The sequence below is a fragment of the Amblyomma americanum genome, chromosome 11 (genome assembly GCF_052857255.1).
Source record: "Amblyomma americanum isolate KBUSLIRL-KWMA chromosome 11, ASM5285725v1, whole genome shotgun sequence".
NCBI classification, from domain to species: domain Eukaryota; kingdom Metazoa; phylum Arthropoda; class Arachnida; order Ixodida; family Ixodidae; genus Amblyomma; species Amblyomma americanum.
The window spans coordinates 774,736-791,104 of record NC_135507.1 but is presented as its reverse complement, the minus strand read 5'-3'; the positions used below and the strand labels follow the sequence as shown (position 1 = coordinate 791,104).

At 44.6% G+C, this 16,369-nt stretch overlaps 1 protein-coding gene across 1 annotated transcript in view; it reads left to right on the top strand.

Annotated features, from left to right (window-relative positions):
- rictor (rapamycin-insensitive companion of Tor) overlaps positions 1-16,369 on the top strand; it is a 148,148-nt gene that overhangs the window by 28,621 nt on the left and 103,158 nt on the right. The window contains exons 9-11 of the mRNA XM_077643128.1: positions 2,392-2,479; positions 12,623-12,713; positions 14,947-15,013. Of these exons, the coding sequence (XP_077499254.1) occupies positions 2,392-2,479; positions 12,623-12,713; positions 14,947-15,013 (246 nt within the window). The remainder of the gene's footprint in view (positions 1-2,391; positions 2,480-12,622; positions 12,714-14,946; positions 15,014-16,369) is intronic.

Genomic DNA, 16,369 nt, shown 5'->3' with positions numbered 1-16,369 from the left:
AAAACCAACGAAGCGTCCAAACCAGCGCGCAGCTGGTCTTAGCTCACAGACGCACGTCTGGTAGCAAAGCTCGCAAAACGAAACTTGGATGGGCCGGTCGACACGACCCCTCTTCGGACCGTATCGGGGGTTGGAGGGGCCGGATTTTCAGTTCACACAGCGCAACAAACTGGACTCATCTAACCTCGGTCACTGCTCTTTTATGCGCCAGCAGTGTCGGAGCAAGTCAGAAACATTCAATCGGCGAAATTAAAAAGAAATCGTGGCACGAATTAAGCAGCTTTAAAATGTGTTGAATATGTAGCCAGCAACCAAAATATTGAAATTTGTTTCAGTTAATCGAAACTTCGAGTTATCAGAGTTTTAATCGTCGTGAGTCTACAGTGTACTTGTTCTTTGTATAAAGTGTCTTACATTCCTTGTTTGTATTTTGGTCTGCAGTATCATGGAAATAAATAAAATTAATAGAATATGGAGAGGCATTTTTCAGTTGTGTTCATAACGTGAGTGTGGCAACAGCCGCCGCTGTCTCCGCCGTGGATCGCAGGACACCGCTACGTGCAGGTTGAGTATAGTGGGGATAACACCTGATTGTTTCTGCATGCTTGTCTGTTCGTCCACCATAGCACTCTGAAGGCAACACTGTGCCATCCCTGCTCCGCCGCACGTCTGAGCGGCGGAGGTGATGGGCGCGCACTGCTTGTCCTGTGCCTGTTTTGCTACTGTTTTGTGCTGCTTTTGGACATCAGCTATCATGGTGTGCGATGCTATGGAAAGCTGTGGAGACTGCCGCATTTGCTGCACAGAGGCGTCGGTAATGCTGGAGCATGGCGCATTTTGTCAGCTGCATTCGCTCGTTGCAGTCGTAGACATTCCTCGCATTGCAGTTCATGTTTTATCCTCATGAAACTTTAGCGTCATTCAGCGAAATTTTAAGTAACATAGCACTACTTAATGGATACTCATACTATGGTCTGTTCGTTGTATCAATGTCTGCTGCCTCAGGTCTTACCATTTACACCATTACACGGAGTTCGCAAATACACTGGCTTAAATCGGGGTGCACCAGTGGCATTTTGTTGGTGGTAGTCAAAGCACGATTAGGTCATTAGGTTTCTTTTTTGCTGCTGGCTGCATGACTCTCTGTGCTTGTTGTTTCAATAGAGGGCTCCTTAGATGGAAGGGTGCCGTGGTCCGTACTTTGGTTTGGTGCATTTTCTTATGGGCATTGTTATCAATATTGTTAAGGAGATCGGCCCCTTGAGGCAGGGAGAGGCATTTAGAGTGTAATAGTAAAATATGATATAAGAGTTGTATAATGAATGATGCAATAATGAAATTTTGGACAAGTACTCGGAGAAAGAGCAGCTAGGAATAAAAGAAATTTGGGAGGAAAATATTCCATTGAAATCTAAAGTCTGACAAACTCGTCTGGTTCGGGTAGAAGTTTCATGTATAAAGAGAGGAACGCTGACCAAAGGTTTGTTGTTAAAACGAAGACGTTTCGGCTTCCGTCTTCGTTTTAACAACAACCTTTGTTCGGCGTTCCTTTCTTTATACATGAAAATATTTCGTTTTTTCAGTTTTTACGTAATTGTACCTTTTTCTGTAAAACGGCATTTCACACGTCTCTGAAATTGAGTGTGTTAAGAGCCTTTTATTTCGGCGCATTATTGGCTTGCAGCAAACACTTGTTTTTATAATTTTACTGTTTTTCACCAAGTGAAATCTCTTAACTTTCTGCACTTAATAATCACTACCACGAAACAGCGTAAACTAGTCACCACAGTTCCAGTTGTTTCTGTGTCACTGCTGCTGAAGAAATGAGTCATCTAGAGTCCATAGTTGCTCAGTCCAGAGCAGACACCTGCTTGGGAACTCTGATCCTTTGCACGTTCCCATAATAGAAACAGGAAGTGCCATCATCAAGGGCCGTCGGAATAGTCGCCGCGCTCGGAAGCGTTGTTGATCGGCGTATGGTCCGAGTAATTTGGTGGAACACATGGCTAGCATCAAGCACGTTTACTAGCCCCATTGGGGAAGCTAAGGAACCAGAAGTGATGCTTTGTAAGCGGTGAGGATAAAAATTTTGGCATTATAGCGAAATTGCATGTGGCCTGGTTCAGCTATGCACACTTATGCGAGGAAAGAAGGTGGTTAAAAATGTATTTCAGTGTTCACAAACCCTAATGTAAAATACTTTAATGCGAAGAAGGTCTAAAATAAGAATGTTTTTTCCACAAAACATTCTCACCCCTGAATGTGTACGAGCTGAACTTTGATCTTTGCACTCTTCTGTGTTGCTGTTTTGATTGCACACTTCACTGTCACATTGTACATGGATTAGTGAACAGACGAGCTGAGTGGGCTTCTGTTATGTGGTCTATGCAGAAGAACATTCTGGAGTTGCTGTTCGACGTCTTCTGCCTGCATGCTCCAGAGTGGACAAGTGATTTTGAATCTGCCATGAGGTCGGCTGGTGAGTTTTTCCTGTACTGCTGCCTCAGTCTTTGCTGTTTACTTAACTAGTCCCACCATACTTTCATTACAGTTCCATAGCAAAGGAAGGACTGACACACAGAAGAAAACACCATCTTTCTTTTTTTGTTGTTTTTCATTACTAAAAAGAATTTTGCCCACGATAAAGGTGTTCATTATACATTTTGTAGAGCACAGAAATTCAATTACTGTAACTATCAAGAAACTAAGTACGAAGGAAGTAACAGTCACCCGTAACCTCGAACAATTTGTTTTTATATATGTCATAACGAGCCCCTCATTTCCCTTCTCTTGTCTTATCAAAAAGCTAATTACATATGTCATAAAAGGAGTTTCATTTATACCAAGTGCGCAAATGTCATCTCGCCAACTTCTTTATTAAAGAAAAGGTTTTCTCGGGGAGCATCTCCCCTTAAAGGAAGATGTGGGGAGGTTTTCACAAAGAAAAGTTTTTGAATTTGTGTTTTCTTGGATTCATGATTTAATAACCTAACTTCTCATCAAGTTTGGTTGTTATCTACACAGTAGAAAAGGAGAATTCTTTTCATGACATGGTAGTGTGTGTTCACCGCCGAAAGCACCTGTGAATGCTTTTTTCAGGCGTGCCCGCTGATCGGCAAAAAGCCGAATGCAAAGTGGATGTCCACTTAGAACTTCTAGTCATGGGAGACCTTTTATCGAGAGTAGACTCAGGGTGTCTACCAACCGGGAAAACCCTTAAAACCGGGAATTCTCAGGGAATTTGGATAATCTGGAAAAACTCGGGGGATTTGTGCTTATATCCAGGAAAATTAGCTGCAGTTCTACATAAAAGGAACTAAAGTCGCCATAATGCTGCCTCGTGTAAGCAATGCTGACTGGCATTGCACGGATTGTCCAGTGCGGCTTTACGCGTCCTCCCCTCAGCGACCGCTGGCCTCCGTTATGCTGTCAAGTGGAGCATCCCAGCAAGGCAACAAAAAGCTTTGCGGCACCAGCGGCGCTTCCTATTTCGAAGCGCACTACGTCGAAAGCGGACACTTTCCCGCGCTTCCTCGCCGCTGTAACCGATGGCAGAGCGTGCGCTTCCTACGGTTCGCATGTGCGCTGTTCGAGCGGCCTCCCCTTGTTTCCCTGTGTTTCCGAGTGGACAGCTCCAACAACGCAGCAGAAAACGTAAGAACTTGAGATGGCCCCAAATGAACTCTTCCTCCCTGCGCATCTCCTTGATGGAAGTGTCCATTTCTGCCGCAGGGGGTGCACGCACGTGATGCAGGCGACGCAGCTGTGGGAGAAAGGGAAATAGTTTCGCGCCTTTTCACAATCTGCTGACGCTGGCACAGCAACGAATTCTGTCTGTACTTAGCTGCACTGTTTTGAACCGGCTTAGTGTTAATGACTGCTGTGGTGCCGCAGGCAAGCTGTGTGCGACGTGACTAGCATGACGACCTTCAAGTGCACTTTCGTCCAGGACTGGACGAATGCGAAACATTGCGAGTTTGCAGCGTGGATTAGGCCCGTCAGAAGTAGCCCAAACGCAGCGTACTGTGCGCTATACAGAAAGCAGTTTTCGCTCAGCAACATTGGAAGAAGAGTGGTGACAAGTCACGCTGAAAGTAAGAAGCACCGACTGGCGATTACCAGAGCTGGGACACCCTCTGTAGCCTCAGTTTTGACACCGCTGGCCACCGCTGTGATCAATACCGGGACACCCTCTGTAGCCTCATTTTTGACACCACCGACCACCGTTGTGACCAATGCAGGGCCAGTGCCGTCGTTTCTGCGCATCCTTCAAGTGCTTCAACTACTGCGACGAACGTCCAACCTGATCGTACAGCAAAGGATATCTTTCAGCGTGACTTTGAGGTCATGAATCCTAAAGTGATGTGGTACCTAAACGCTGTTATGATGCACACATCACTCCGGGCTGCCGCGGCATCGGCTTCTTTGTTCTCTTTGATGTTCCCATCATCAGCTACTGTCAAGCCTCCCACTTCGTCGTGTTGTTTGACGAATCGTTAAACAAAGTTGCACAAAAAGAGCAAATGGACGTGTTGGTTCGCTTATGGTCAGATGCAAAGCAGAGCATGAAAACGTGCTACTTGACGTCATGCTTTCTGGGGCGCACGCGGGCAGAAGAATTGCTGTCCGCTTTTAAAACTTCCACATATGGACTGTCCCGATCAAAAATTCTTTAGATCTCAATGGATGGGTCAAATGCAAATATAAAATTTCTCCGTGAGATCAAACAAGAACAGCTTTGTGAATCCAGCGACGGTAGTCGTATTCTCGAAGTTGGTAGCTGTGGCCTTCATGTTGTGAACGATGCTTTCAAAACCGGACACGCGGCAACAGGATGACGACTCGTGGAGTTTTTTCGTGCTTTGTACCACTTATTCAAATGTGTACTTGCCTGACGCGCTGAATACGCACGCATAACCGGGAGCAACATTTACTGTATGAAGTTTTGCGCTGTGCGGTGGCTTGAAAATGTTTGTGTTATTTCAAGAGCTATTGAGATAGCCATGCCTAAAAGTGTACATCGAGTCGTGTCGAAATGAGAACAACCGACCGACCAGCTCCAGTTACTGCGTGGTGGAAACAGCCATTCGCGATCCTCTGCTGTCTGCAAAGCTGACCTTTATGCTTGGCATTGCGGAGGAACTGCAGCCGCTCCTGGCTCAGTTCCAGACTGATTTGCCTATGCTTCCATTTCTTGGTGCAGCATTGGAGAACCTTCTATGATCTCTAATGAGTAGAATAGTAAAGAAAGAAGTAATAATGGTGGTGGACAGTCCGTTGAGCAAGGTGGACATGGACCTGACTGCCAACGTAGTTGCGACGCCCAAGGTCGACCTTGGGTTTGCTACAAAGAATGTGCTTCGAAAGGCCCCAAAACTTTCAGATTCGGCTATCCTAGGGTTCAGAAAGGACTGCGCCACTTTCGTGAAGAACTGTGCCAAAAAGATAGCAGAGAGGTCGCTGTTGAGGTTCAAGCTGGCAAGCAGATCGTCATTTCTGGATCCCGCGTACGTGCTGATTCCCGATCTTTGCGAACGGCGTCTAAATGATGCGCTTGAAGTTCTAACGGAGCACCAGTGCGTGACAAGAACCGAAGCTGACCGGGCGATGCGGTCCTACAAGCATGTATGCTCCCTAGTCTCGACACAAGTGGCTGGATGCCCTTTGGGCAGCCATCTGTTGTGGTCTGAACAAAGAACTGTTCACATGTTCACATTTGTGAAGGTGATTCTGTCTCTTTCGCATGGAAATGCGTCTGTCGAGCGGGGATTTTCTATTAACTAGGAATGCCTTGTTGAAAATTGGAAGGAGCAATGTTTGGTTGCCCAGCGAATCGTGTATGACGCCGCAATGTCGGCAGGAGGAGTTGCTAGCGTTCAGCTGGCCAAGAGGATGCTCCAAATGGTCCGTGTTGCGAACGCACGGTGGAAAGAGGACCTGGGGGGGATAAGAGCAGAAAGGGCCGATGCACTCAGGAAGGAACAGGAAAGGAAGCATTCCGCTGCTTCTGTGAAAGAGCTTGAGCTGAAAAAACAAAGTGTTGGCTGACGCCAAGATGCAAGTGTTCCTCATCCAAACAAAAATAAACTCTCTAACTGAAGCGTTGTGCACGAACTTGGGGCTGAGTTTCCAATGTTACTTTGAGATTTGTTGCTCTTTGACTTCTACAGACTAAGGTTTTTATAATCTGCAGTTTGAGTAGACTTCCTTAGAGAGAATCGCACTTGTGACGCTAAAGTTCAGGTCCCACATCATTGCGGTTACTGTTAGTAGATAGAAATATCTCGCATTTGAAAATATTTGTTTCCGCATGCATCTTCCTTTAGTTCGTATTTGAAAATGTTCAATTCAGTCCGGAGTTTGTTTTAGCATTTTTTATATGATATTCGATTTGTTATGCATTTTGCTAATCTCTCTCCTTTCTTAAAAATGAAATAAACACTACTCCTTACTATTCAAATATTATTAAATCGTTGTTTTTATTTTTTAACATGCTTACTGGAGAGTGATACCATCAGGCGGCTTTGTGTCAGTTTGTTTTCGCATAAAACAAAGTACTGTGTCACTCAGGGAATTTTACAAATGCACTCATGGGAAACTTGGAAACTCGGGGAAATTGGAAACGTCAACTTGGTAGACACCCTGAGACTGCATCAGACCACTGAACAAGTGAAAACTGCAGATTGGCTGGAAAACCGAAATGGAAGCACAGGATGTGACCTTCCAGTGCTGCTTTCGCACCACTCTGAGACACTGGCTTTTTGTTTATTTTTCCAACCAATCAGGCAGCCAAGGAAAGCATTTCATGAGCACTCACAAGGCCACTGGACAGCTCTGAAGGTAAAAAAAAAGAGAAAACTTGAAGCAGTTGCCACACAGTATCGTCCCAACCTGTGCAGCAGGGCATTCCCACTCCCACTTAGTCGCAATGGCAGACCCTTCTGCGTGTGAAAACTGCGGGTGCGATGAGACAATTAAGCACCTGCCTTGCGATTGCCCTCGGTTTGGCTGCAGCGTCCCCTTACAGAAGCCAAAATTCTGTGTCCTTGGACTAAACCTTCATCACAGATGCCAGCTGTGAAGGCGCTTTTAAAATTTTTGCAAGACTCAGGATTGAGTTCAAGGTTGTAATCTTTCAGAGTACAGTCATGCCTCGTTAATACGACCCCTGTTAACATGGACGACACGAATGCTAGACAATTTTTCTGGGGACAAAGCTTTTCCAATGCATTTACGCCTCATTAATATGTAAACTCGCTGTCCGGGCAGTGGACAGAGGCAAAATGCACAAGCCCATTGGGGCCCATGCATTTTTGTTGCGTTAGTATGGACAGCTGTGAGACTTGGAACTTTCTACAACCCCAAACAGATGTCTCAATTTCTACCTGTTAAGTGCAGAACGCCAGAGTAGTGCAGTTCAAATTCACTGATTGAGGTCCTTTCTTTTTCATGTATCATGCTTTAAACTTGATGGCCCTTAACATTCGCCGTATTGCATAGAATCGTTGCGAAGAAAACTCTCTCGGCAGTTTGTGCTGCGTAGAAAACCTGTTCAGCAGCTGCCAGCTAACTGAGTTGGGGTCGTGCACTGTGAGCAGTTGTACTAGCTATGATACACCATCAAGTGTATAGGTTACTAGGCACACGAAGCTACATCACATTATTTCAAGCGTAATTGCTACCAAGAGAATGGGCTTGGGGCTTCCAAATTTGTGTCTAATTTCAACTTCACTGACCACTACTCTGTGCAGAAGCAGACCCTAGTCATAGCATGATTTTTTGAAAATATTTTTTCTTCATGATTCATTATTATGGACGACTCGATTTATGGAAAGTTTTTCTCTGGAACAAAAGTGACCATATTAATTAGACACGACTGTATGCTGCTTGTACCTTGTTAGTTAGACACATAGAAAAGGGACCTACCTTCCTCTCTTCCATTTCTGTCTCTCCCTCCGTCCCCCTTCCCATGTGTAGGGTAGCGTACTGGGCGTCAGAGTGGGGGTCAGGTTAAGTTAACGTTCGTGCCTTTCCATTAATTATTTTCTCAGTTTGCAGTTTTTGGATAACCAAACTATTCGAAAAGCTATAATTTCCAAACTACATCTCAAAAAGTTGCTTTCAAGATTGTTTCTAGACTGAAATTTGGTCAGGAACAAGAAGAGGTACTTGTTAGGTACCTGAATTTTTTCTAACACAAAGAAATTATCAGACGTCTGACATATAATGACCACAGAAAAAACCTGCTTCGTTTTTGAAGTGATCGGATAAAAATATTTAGAGAATCAGCATAAACATTCAACTGGCCTTGTCCTTCATTATAAGCCAGTTAAGAGGCACGTAATCACAAACAATTAGTAAATCATCAATTTTGCAATGAAAGTCTTTGTAAGCTAACAGACCTATATGACAGCTATAAGTTTTTTTTTTTTGTGCTATGATAATGAAATTTGCATTATAGTCTAATAACAAAAAGCTAAACCATTCCTGAAATTTTTATCAGAATTGGCACAGCAGTTCAAAAGTTGACTTTTCAGTCTAGCATTGCTCAGGTGTACTTTCCTCAGTGACTGTTGCACTTGTCAGCATTCTTTTAGGCCTTCTAGCCCCACACAAAGAGTGCCACGTCATGATTCGGTTCTAAACTTTTATTGAAATGTATTTCGCTGGGGCTTCCTTAGAGTGTGGTACCTCTCAAAGCACTCTCCTGAGTGGAGGCCAGGCTTCCTCTCGCGTGTCTTGCAAAAAAGTCTCCCCCCTCTGTCGCCTCTTATCGTTCTGTCATTGCAGACAGCGTGTCATCTTTGTCGAAGGAGGCACATAGTTGTCTTCATCACTTAAGCAATCTTCGATTTCTACCAAGTCATTACACAACTTTCCATAACACACACCTGGTGGTATGTAAGTCATGCTGCGATTCTTGGTGCCAATTCAGCCCCTCTCAACCGTGTGATCAAAAAACACTTTTACATCAGTATGGTGCTGCTATTCTCTGGAGGAAAGCCAAATAGCTAATTTGCAGGCTACAATAATTTCAACCAGATAACGTGCAATTTTTCCTACAAAAATACAGTAAAACCTCGTTAATTCGAATTTCAAGGGAGTGGAAAAAATGCCTTTATTATCTGTATGTCGAATTACCGAATGGCCCCCTGAAGACTGCCAAAAACCATTATCGTGAAAGCGAAATTTATATAGTGGTAACCTGGGCAATTGCTACCTCCTTTTAAGACGAAAACTGGGTGACAACTGTGATTTCTCACAGTTCCTTCAGATATTCTAACTTGTTCACGCTATTGGGAGTGGCGAAAATAGAACAGCTCCACAATGGTGCGGGTCTCCACGGCTTCTTTCAGTGACCGAAATGATTGCGCTGGAGCTTCTTTGCATGCGGCATTGCATGTGAGGAGGCTTCATTGCACAAACATAGCATGACGAGTGCGAAGTTTCAGCTTGCTGGCGCGGCAATGGAAAGTCAAACAAGAAAATATCGGCAAATAGGCATTCGACGTACCAAATGGCATGTGGCTTGGCTGGCTCGCTGATATGCGCAGCAGATAGCCGCCGTCGTCACGGGCTGGCAGCAAACCTCCGAAAACGAAACTGTGCAGCCAGATCAATAGGAACCTGCTGACTATCAACACGGCTGCCTTTGCGCGCACATCAGAGGAGTGGGGGAGGCAGCGTAATACGCAATTCAGGCCTATGGACAAATATATGGACGATTTGCCTATCGAGCACACAATATCTTGACACAGCGCCCCGCCGTGGGCCCATCCAAATTGACAGATGTGAGCCCGCAGCGTACTCACAAATGAGCTCTTGATGCCATAGACTTGCATCAGCTTTTGGCGGGACTCTATCAGCAGGAGGTTTTACTGTAGCACGCACACTGACAGAACACCCACTTTTCCGCTGTCAAGCAACACCCAGCAGATGGCTAGAAAGGGTTCATGCTTTTACGGCAAGAGCCATTTATAGTAGCAAGCCCAATGTAAGCTCGTTTTAAATGGAATTTCTTGGTTTGCCTTGCCTTGGCTTTGCACCCAAGTGGATTGGCACCAGGCCAAGGCAAGCCAAACCAAGAGAGAAGGGAGAAAACGAAGGGATGTCACTGGTCCTGCTGCATGTTTTAACTAAGCTTCAGCAATTTTTAGCCTGTTTGTTTTAATTTATTCATTTGGAATGGAAGACTTGACTTGTTATTTTTTTTATCTCATAATAGTCGTGGATTGTTAAGTCAGCTAATGCAGTGGAAGCTTGCTAATTTGACCCACATTAATTTGGAAATCCAGATAATTAATGATTAGAACTGCCGGCGCGGTTTCAGAAAACACCCGTGCAAGTCTGTGACATCGGACGCTTTGGGTCTCGCGCCATTTAACCCTGTATGTGCCTAGCGCCCTAAGTGTTGGACAATGCTTTTTTGCTCATAACTCTGATTTCGTAAAAGCTTAGCCCACTACATCAGTTGAAGAGGCTCTAAACTTTGCCTGTACATTCTAAAAGAGCTGTCAGCCCTTTCCGGAAGCAGGGACTGCATCAGTCACAGCACGATTCCATCAGGAAATAAACATTTTATGCGAGAAAAATGTTTTCATTTCTTTAAACTCTTGAAGTTTCAGCATATATTGGCATGTATATTTAAGGAGGCGACCACTACCCAGTCTTTCACCCAATGAATTTACTGTGATGGAGGCATTTCTGAGCAGTTTTTTCACGGTAATTCAACAATTAGAACTTTGGGTAATTTGAACTTTTTTCGGGTCCCTTGAATTTTGAATTGACAAACTGTTACTATAGTGTGTGTTCACATGACAAAATTCCTGGAGGTCCTCTGGTAAGAGTATTACAGACACGCTTTGTCTTTTGTGCAATCTCCTGACATTATTGATGTGTGTGCTCTAAGCACTGATGTTTATTTAATAAAGTCTGGGTGATGTGTATTGATAGTAATGCGTAAAATAAAAGGCTGTTAAGCGCAGTGAATACTCAGTGATTGCACTGCATACATACAGTAGAACCCTGCTGTAGTAAACTCTTGTTATAGTAAAAGCTCAGGTATAGTAAAGTGAAGTTGCGGTCCCATTTTGCGTTCTATAGACGACTCTACATTTCTTTCTTTTTGTTATAGTAAAGATTTTTTCGGAAAAAACGGCGGTAGTTAAGAGCTTGTAGCTGTTGCGATGCACTAGATCAGGGGGCATATAGATAACGAATACACAACATTCTTTCTATTCGTAATATAAACTCATCTTACCTGGCAGTACGGTATAAACATGACTCACAAGATTTCCTCTGCAAACTTGCAAACTTAACCCCTGTAACAAAAAAAGTGCGCAACAATCATATCTGGAAAATTATCTGAACAAATCCTCAGTCATGCCCTCCCTGCCCTACTTAATCACCTTCATGATCAGAGAATTAACATCAGCACTATTAAAAACAATATGCTAAACGCCTTCTTTGTAGCACAAGCCTGAGTACATATTTTTATTGTATCTGGTGTATTCCACAGTGGCTTTCTGCAGTATAAAGATGTGTGCTTTCAGCTGTCACTGTATATGCCTTCTGAATAGAGGGCTTGAAGCTGGTCAAGTGGAAACTTCCACCTTTTCTTTGAGCCCTCCTCTTTCGCTTGTGGAATAAAGACATTGGTTGATTAAAGGATTAATACAATAAAGCGGCCTTCGTTGAGGTGGCTTCACCACCAGGCTTTAAAGCTGCCGAGAGAAGCCAACTTTTTGAAGACCTTGAGGCCGTGAGGCAAAGCGTGCGGCGCGCACGAAAAAAAATTAAGCTGTCCTTGAACGTAGAAAGAAGGCTGCATGGGTTGCTGAGAAGGGAAAGCCAGTAAAATTGCTGTGCAGTCTAGGAAGGGGAAGAAGAGGCCCGAGCACAGGAAGGCAGCGGCAAGAAGCGAAGGTGCGGTAGGTAGCACTGCGTAGGCGGTTCTGGCTGCGCATGACATTGTCGCTACCTCTAAAATGGCGCTGAATCCACAGAAGATGATGCCATGGTAATGGAAAGGTTTGGTTTTCAAATGTAATCAAACTCTCTTTACGTTTGTAGCCATGTTGTATTTTGAGGGTACTTCCACAAGACATAAATGATGTCGTAGCCACCACGGTGGCTTAGTGGTTATGCCACTTGGCTACTGACTTGAAAGACGCTGTTTTAGTCCTGGCCGTGGCGGTCGCATTTTGATAGGAAGCAAAATTCTAGAGGCCCATGTACTGTGCAATGTCAGTGCACATTAATTTCCCGAACCCTTCACTACAGCATCCCTCATAGCCTGAGTTGCTTTGGGATGTTAAACCCCCATAAATAAACCCAGAAATGATGTCCTAAATGTGATAGCATGTGATAACTGAAAATAAATAATTATCGCATAAAGGGACAATGAGATTGTTAGGTAAGGTATTTCTGAGTGTTTCTTTTATAAACCAGCACCCTGTGCTTGGTAAGCAGCCAGAGAGCATAGTCACAGCCATGCCATCAGCAACGACTGAAACAATAAAGACCCTGATATAGTAAATATTTCTGCTGGTCCGAGCTACTGCCGGTTACTGTGATCGGGTATTTCATGGGAATTTCGCTTTATTTTTGTCTTTCCTCACAGATCGAACTGCCATGCGAGAGTCGTGGAAGCTGTACGAGGGCTTTGTCGTTGCGGAAGCTTGTGATCTTTTACCACCGCCTTGCAAACATAGGTGACTATTTTTGTTCTTTTACTCTCGCGCCTAATTAAACTGCTCCCTGCAGGCTAGTCTTGAAAGTGGATGCACAGGGTCTTGGCGGGGTGTGTTGGCGTCAGTAGCACACTACATTTTTAACAGGCACAAAGGAGCAAGCCGAAAACAGTTTAGGTCCTTGTGGCAAAACATGCATGCTTTCTATTTTCATGCTGTCATCTTTGGTGTATCGAGTTGTAAAAAGAAAGGAATGATGCTGGCCACAGTGGATTTCTGCCTTTTTATTGTCTATTGCATCCCTTTGTGTGTTTGCCCTTTGACAGACTGAAATATTGAACCATTTTTTCTGCAAGTACGGTGCTTCTTTTATGTAAAACAGCCATGAATTTGTTAGTCTTTGACGAGGTAATAAATACATTTAGCATCCACATGAATACAATGATGCCACAGCTTTCTCAAGTATTTTTAGAAAAATTTCACCTAAGCAGAGAATTATTCTTCAGCTGCAACAATTATAGCTGTATGGCTTTTTTTTGTATCCGTCTATATGCACTCAAGTGGATCCTTGTCCTTTTCGTATTTTTGTTTTTTATTCTTGATTCTGTTTGTTTCTATGAAGCACTTTTGTGCATCGCGCACACTTCTTTGTTGTTGTTTTTGTTAAGGGTATTGGTAGGAACAGCAGCATAATGGGAAAATGGTTTTTTACGTTGTTTGCATGAATATAATGCGAGCAGGAGTTTGAAAACTGCTCAGAATTTTTAAAAAGTAGTATTATAGTGACAATGCATTCTCGGACTGTTCAGGCCAACCATAGCCAAAAAAACTCGAGGGCCTTCTTAACCACATTCTTAAAACATAGAGGTTGCTCGTTTTGGGGTCTACAGTGAGTGTCTAACAATCTTGTTGTAATTTTCCTGCCAGAAACTCCAGTTGGAACCGGTTCCATTGCCCTTATATGGTGTGCATGATTCATCATTTTCTAGTGTGTTCTAGTACCTTCCATTGGATTCTCATATGGGATTATACTAATCTGACCCGCTAATCCACCTTAATCCACTTTCCAGGATGGGCCTAAAAGTTTGTGGATATTTTGGAAATTTGGGGCCGGGCCAACTGCCCAATTTTGAGGGTACTCACATTTCCAAATTTGATGGTGCCAGATGATTCGTCCACTGGTGGTGATGTGGTGCTGATGGCGTCATGACCCTCTCAGTCACATTCATGAATTGCATGGACTCCTCGTACCCCTCCTGGCGCAGGGCTGCACTGGTTAAGCGATGTGCCACTGCCCTGTGATGGCAGGTGCTTCCAGTGGCTGAGCGACCAGTCATTAATTTAACTGCCATCTGCCATGGTGGGCAGTTTGTTCACAATCCGGTGGGCAGGTTGTGATGATCCCGGGAAGAGCCTGGCTCGGTGTTCACTGCTGCCCGGTTTATAAGCTAAAGCGGCTGTTTGGGCTTGTTGGTCAGTGAACATGGTAAAAGAATGCAGCGCGAAAAAAACAAGGACGAACAGAAGTGGACAGGACAGGGCGCCCTGTCCTGTCCACTTCTGTTCGTCCTTGTTTTTTTCGCGCTGCATTCTTTTACCGGTTTATAAGACCCTGGGCATGGTCATTGGCTGCCTCGTAGGCACCCATATCAGCTCCACATAGTGGGGTTGGTACATGGCGAGTGAGTTGAGAATGCAAAAGGCAGTCTCATGGACTTTAAGTTGTGGAGCTGGTGATTATATACCAGCTATGGCTGCCTCCTCAGAGGGAGTGGAGGAGGGTGGGAGCGTAGCAATAGGAGTAGAGTGGGATTAACAACCGCTGCTGCTTCAGAGCCCGTGCAGGCTGTGTCCACCCAGACGGCATCAGGTTCCGATCCTGTAGTACTTGTGAAGTGCCCTTGCACGGGTGGGGTGGGTGTTTGGGGGCAGAGGTTTTTTCGGCCATGGGATAAGGAGGGTCCGTAGTGGGTGTACAAATTTTTACGGTCTCTAGGATGGAGCGTCCAGTGGGGTACTGGGAAAGTCTGATGTATCATGCTGGTTTGTGGGCCTCAGTGAGTTGTTGTGCTATGGTGGCCCAGCTGTAGGAATTTTGTGTGTGTGGTGATGTATGCCTTTCCAATGCATGGCATCCAGGGTGGAGATTTCCTCCCCTGAGCCTAAACGCATGCTCATGCCATAGTGCCTTCCCTCCGGTGAGGTGCCTGTTGCTCTGCCTAACTGTTCCTCCTCATTCGTTCTCTGCTTCCAGGTCAAATTTAGTAGCAAACTACTTGGCTCTTCTTTTGCTGGCCTTTGTGCAAGCCGGGATACTAGAGGTGAGCCGAACCGTTCTGGAAACGGATCCCCTTGTTAGGATAGTAAGCCCTGGTTAACTCTGAAGTTGAGATTTCAAGCTAAGTGGAATTCTGAGATATTCAGTGTTTTCCAACTTTTCAGTGCACTGATTATGTATTGCTAGAATTTGATGACATTGTTGCTGTGATTACCCTACCATAGCCGGTGTGGAGTTATTCTTCGAACTTAGTACAAGAAAAAGCCATTCTTTTGGATGATGTTGCCTTTGCAGCACTGGTTCTGTGTATTATCTTAGCATGCAAGGCTAAGTAGCGTCCTTGGACCTTTGTGCTTGTCATGAGAAGCTCTGGAAGGTCTGTTGCTATGTTGTTTAGCAATTCCACAGTCAGCATGGCACATTTGATGGGCCTAAGCATATGCTCAGGAGAACATGTCTTGGACACAGAGCAAAAATGTGAGGTTAGTGATGAAATAATACTGGTGCTTTCACATGGTGTTTCTGTTTTGTTAATGTTAATATGGCTTTCAGGCTGAAGATTAAACCTGAGCTTGGCTTTGTAAGTACGTTTGGTCTCAAGAGATCACATTTAATGTGTTAAATGTCTGTGAAATTCCTTCTGCTGCTGCTGCCTTGTGGTTTCCAGCCTGGGGTATAGCTGGGCGATGGCTTCGTTGTTACTTAGATCAGGGTACAGGTAAGCCTGGATTTAACGAAATGGAAGTAACTCAGTGATTTTTCGTTATTTGTAATTTTCACATGAAAACTTTAAACTGCAGTGAGAACGGAAACAAAAATAATTAGAAATGGTGAAATGACCTTGAAAATGTTTACAGGAAACCTGCATTCCTTGAACGCATAGACACGGGAGAAATGTTTTGTGATCACGCTGATAAAGCGACTGCAGCTTGCACAACGCTGCTGTGAGTGGTGGTTGGGAGTGAGGGGGAGGCACCCCTGCTAGTTTAGGGGAGAGTCTAGTCCAGCCCCGGAGGCACCTGTCTCAGATGGCTGCTCTTGGTCTGCCAGTGGTGCCCCAGGGAACGGACTCACGTTGCAGGTGCTTTCCGCTGAGCCGACACCCAACACGCGACAGCTATTGTTGGCGCTGTAATCAAATGAGCAGTGGCAGTGATGGGCAAGCACTGCTCGTCCCATGTCTTTTTAGCTGCTTGTGAGCACAAACTGTTGTAGTGCCACGTGGTGAGGACATTACAAAAGCGAAACAGCAGGGCGTGCTACATTAGTGGCGCTGACATCGCTGAAGAACTGCACTCTGTGTCAACTTCAGTCTCTTGTTGCAATCGGAGGCATTCTGCTCAGCGGTTTTTGTGTTTTATCGTTTGTGAAACGTTTAGCACAGTTTGGCCCAAACTTC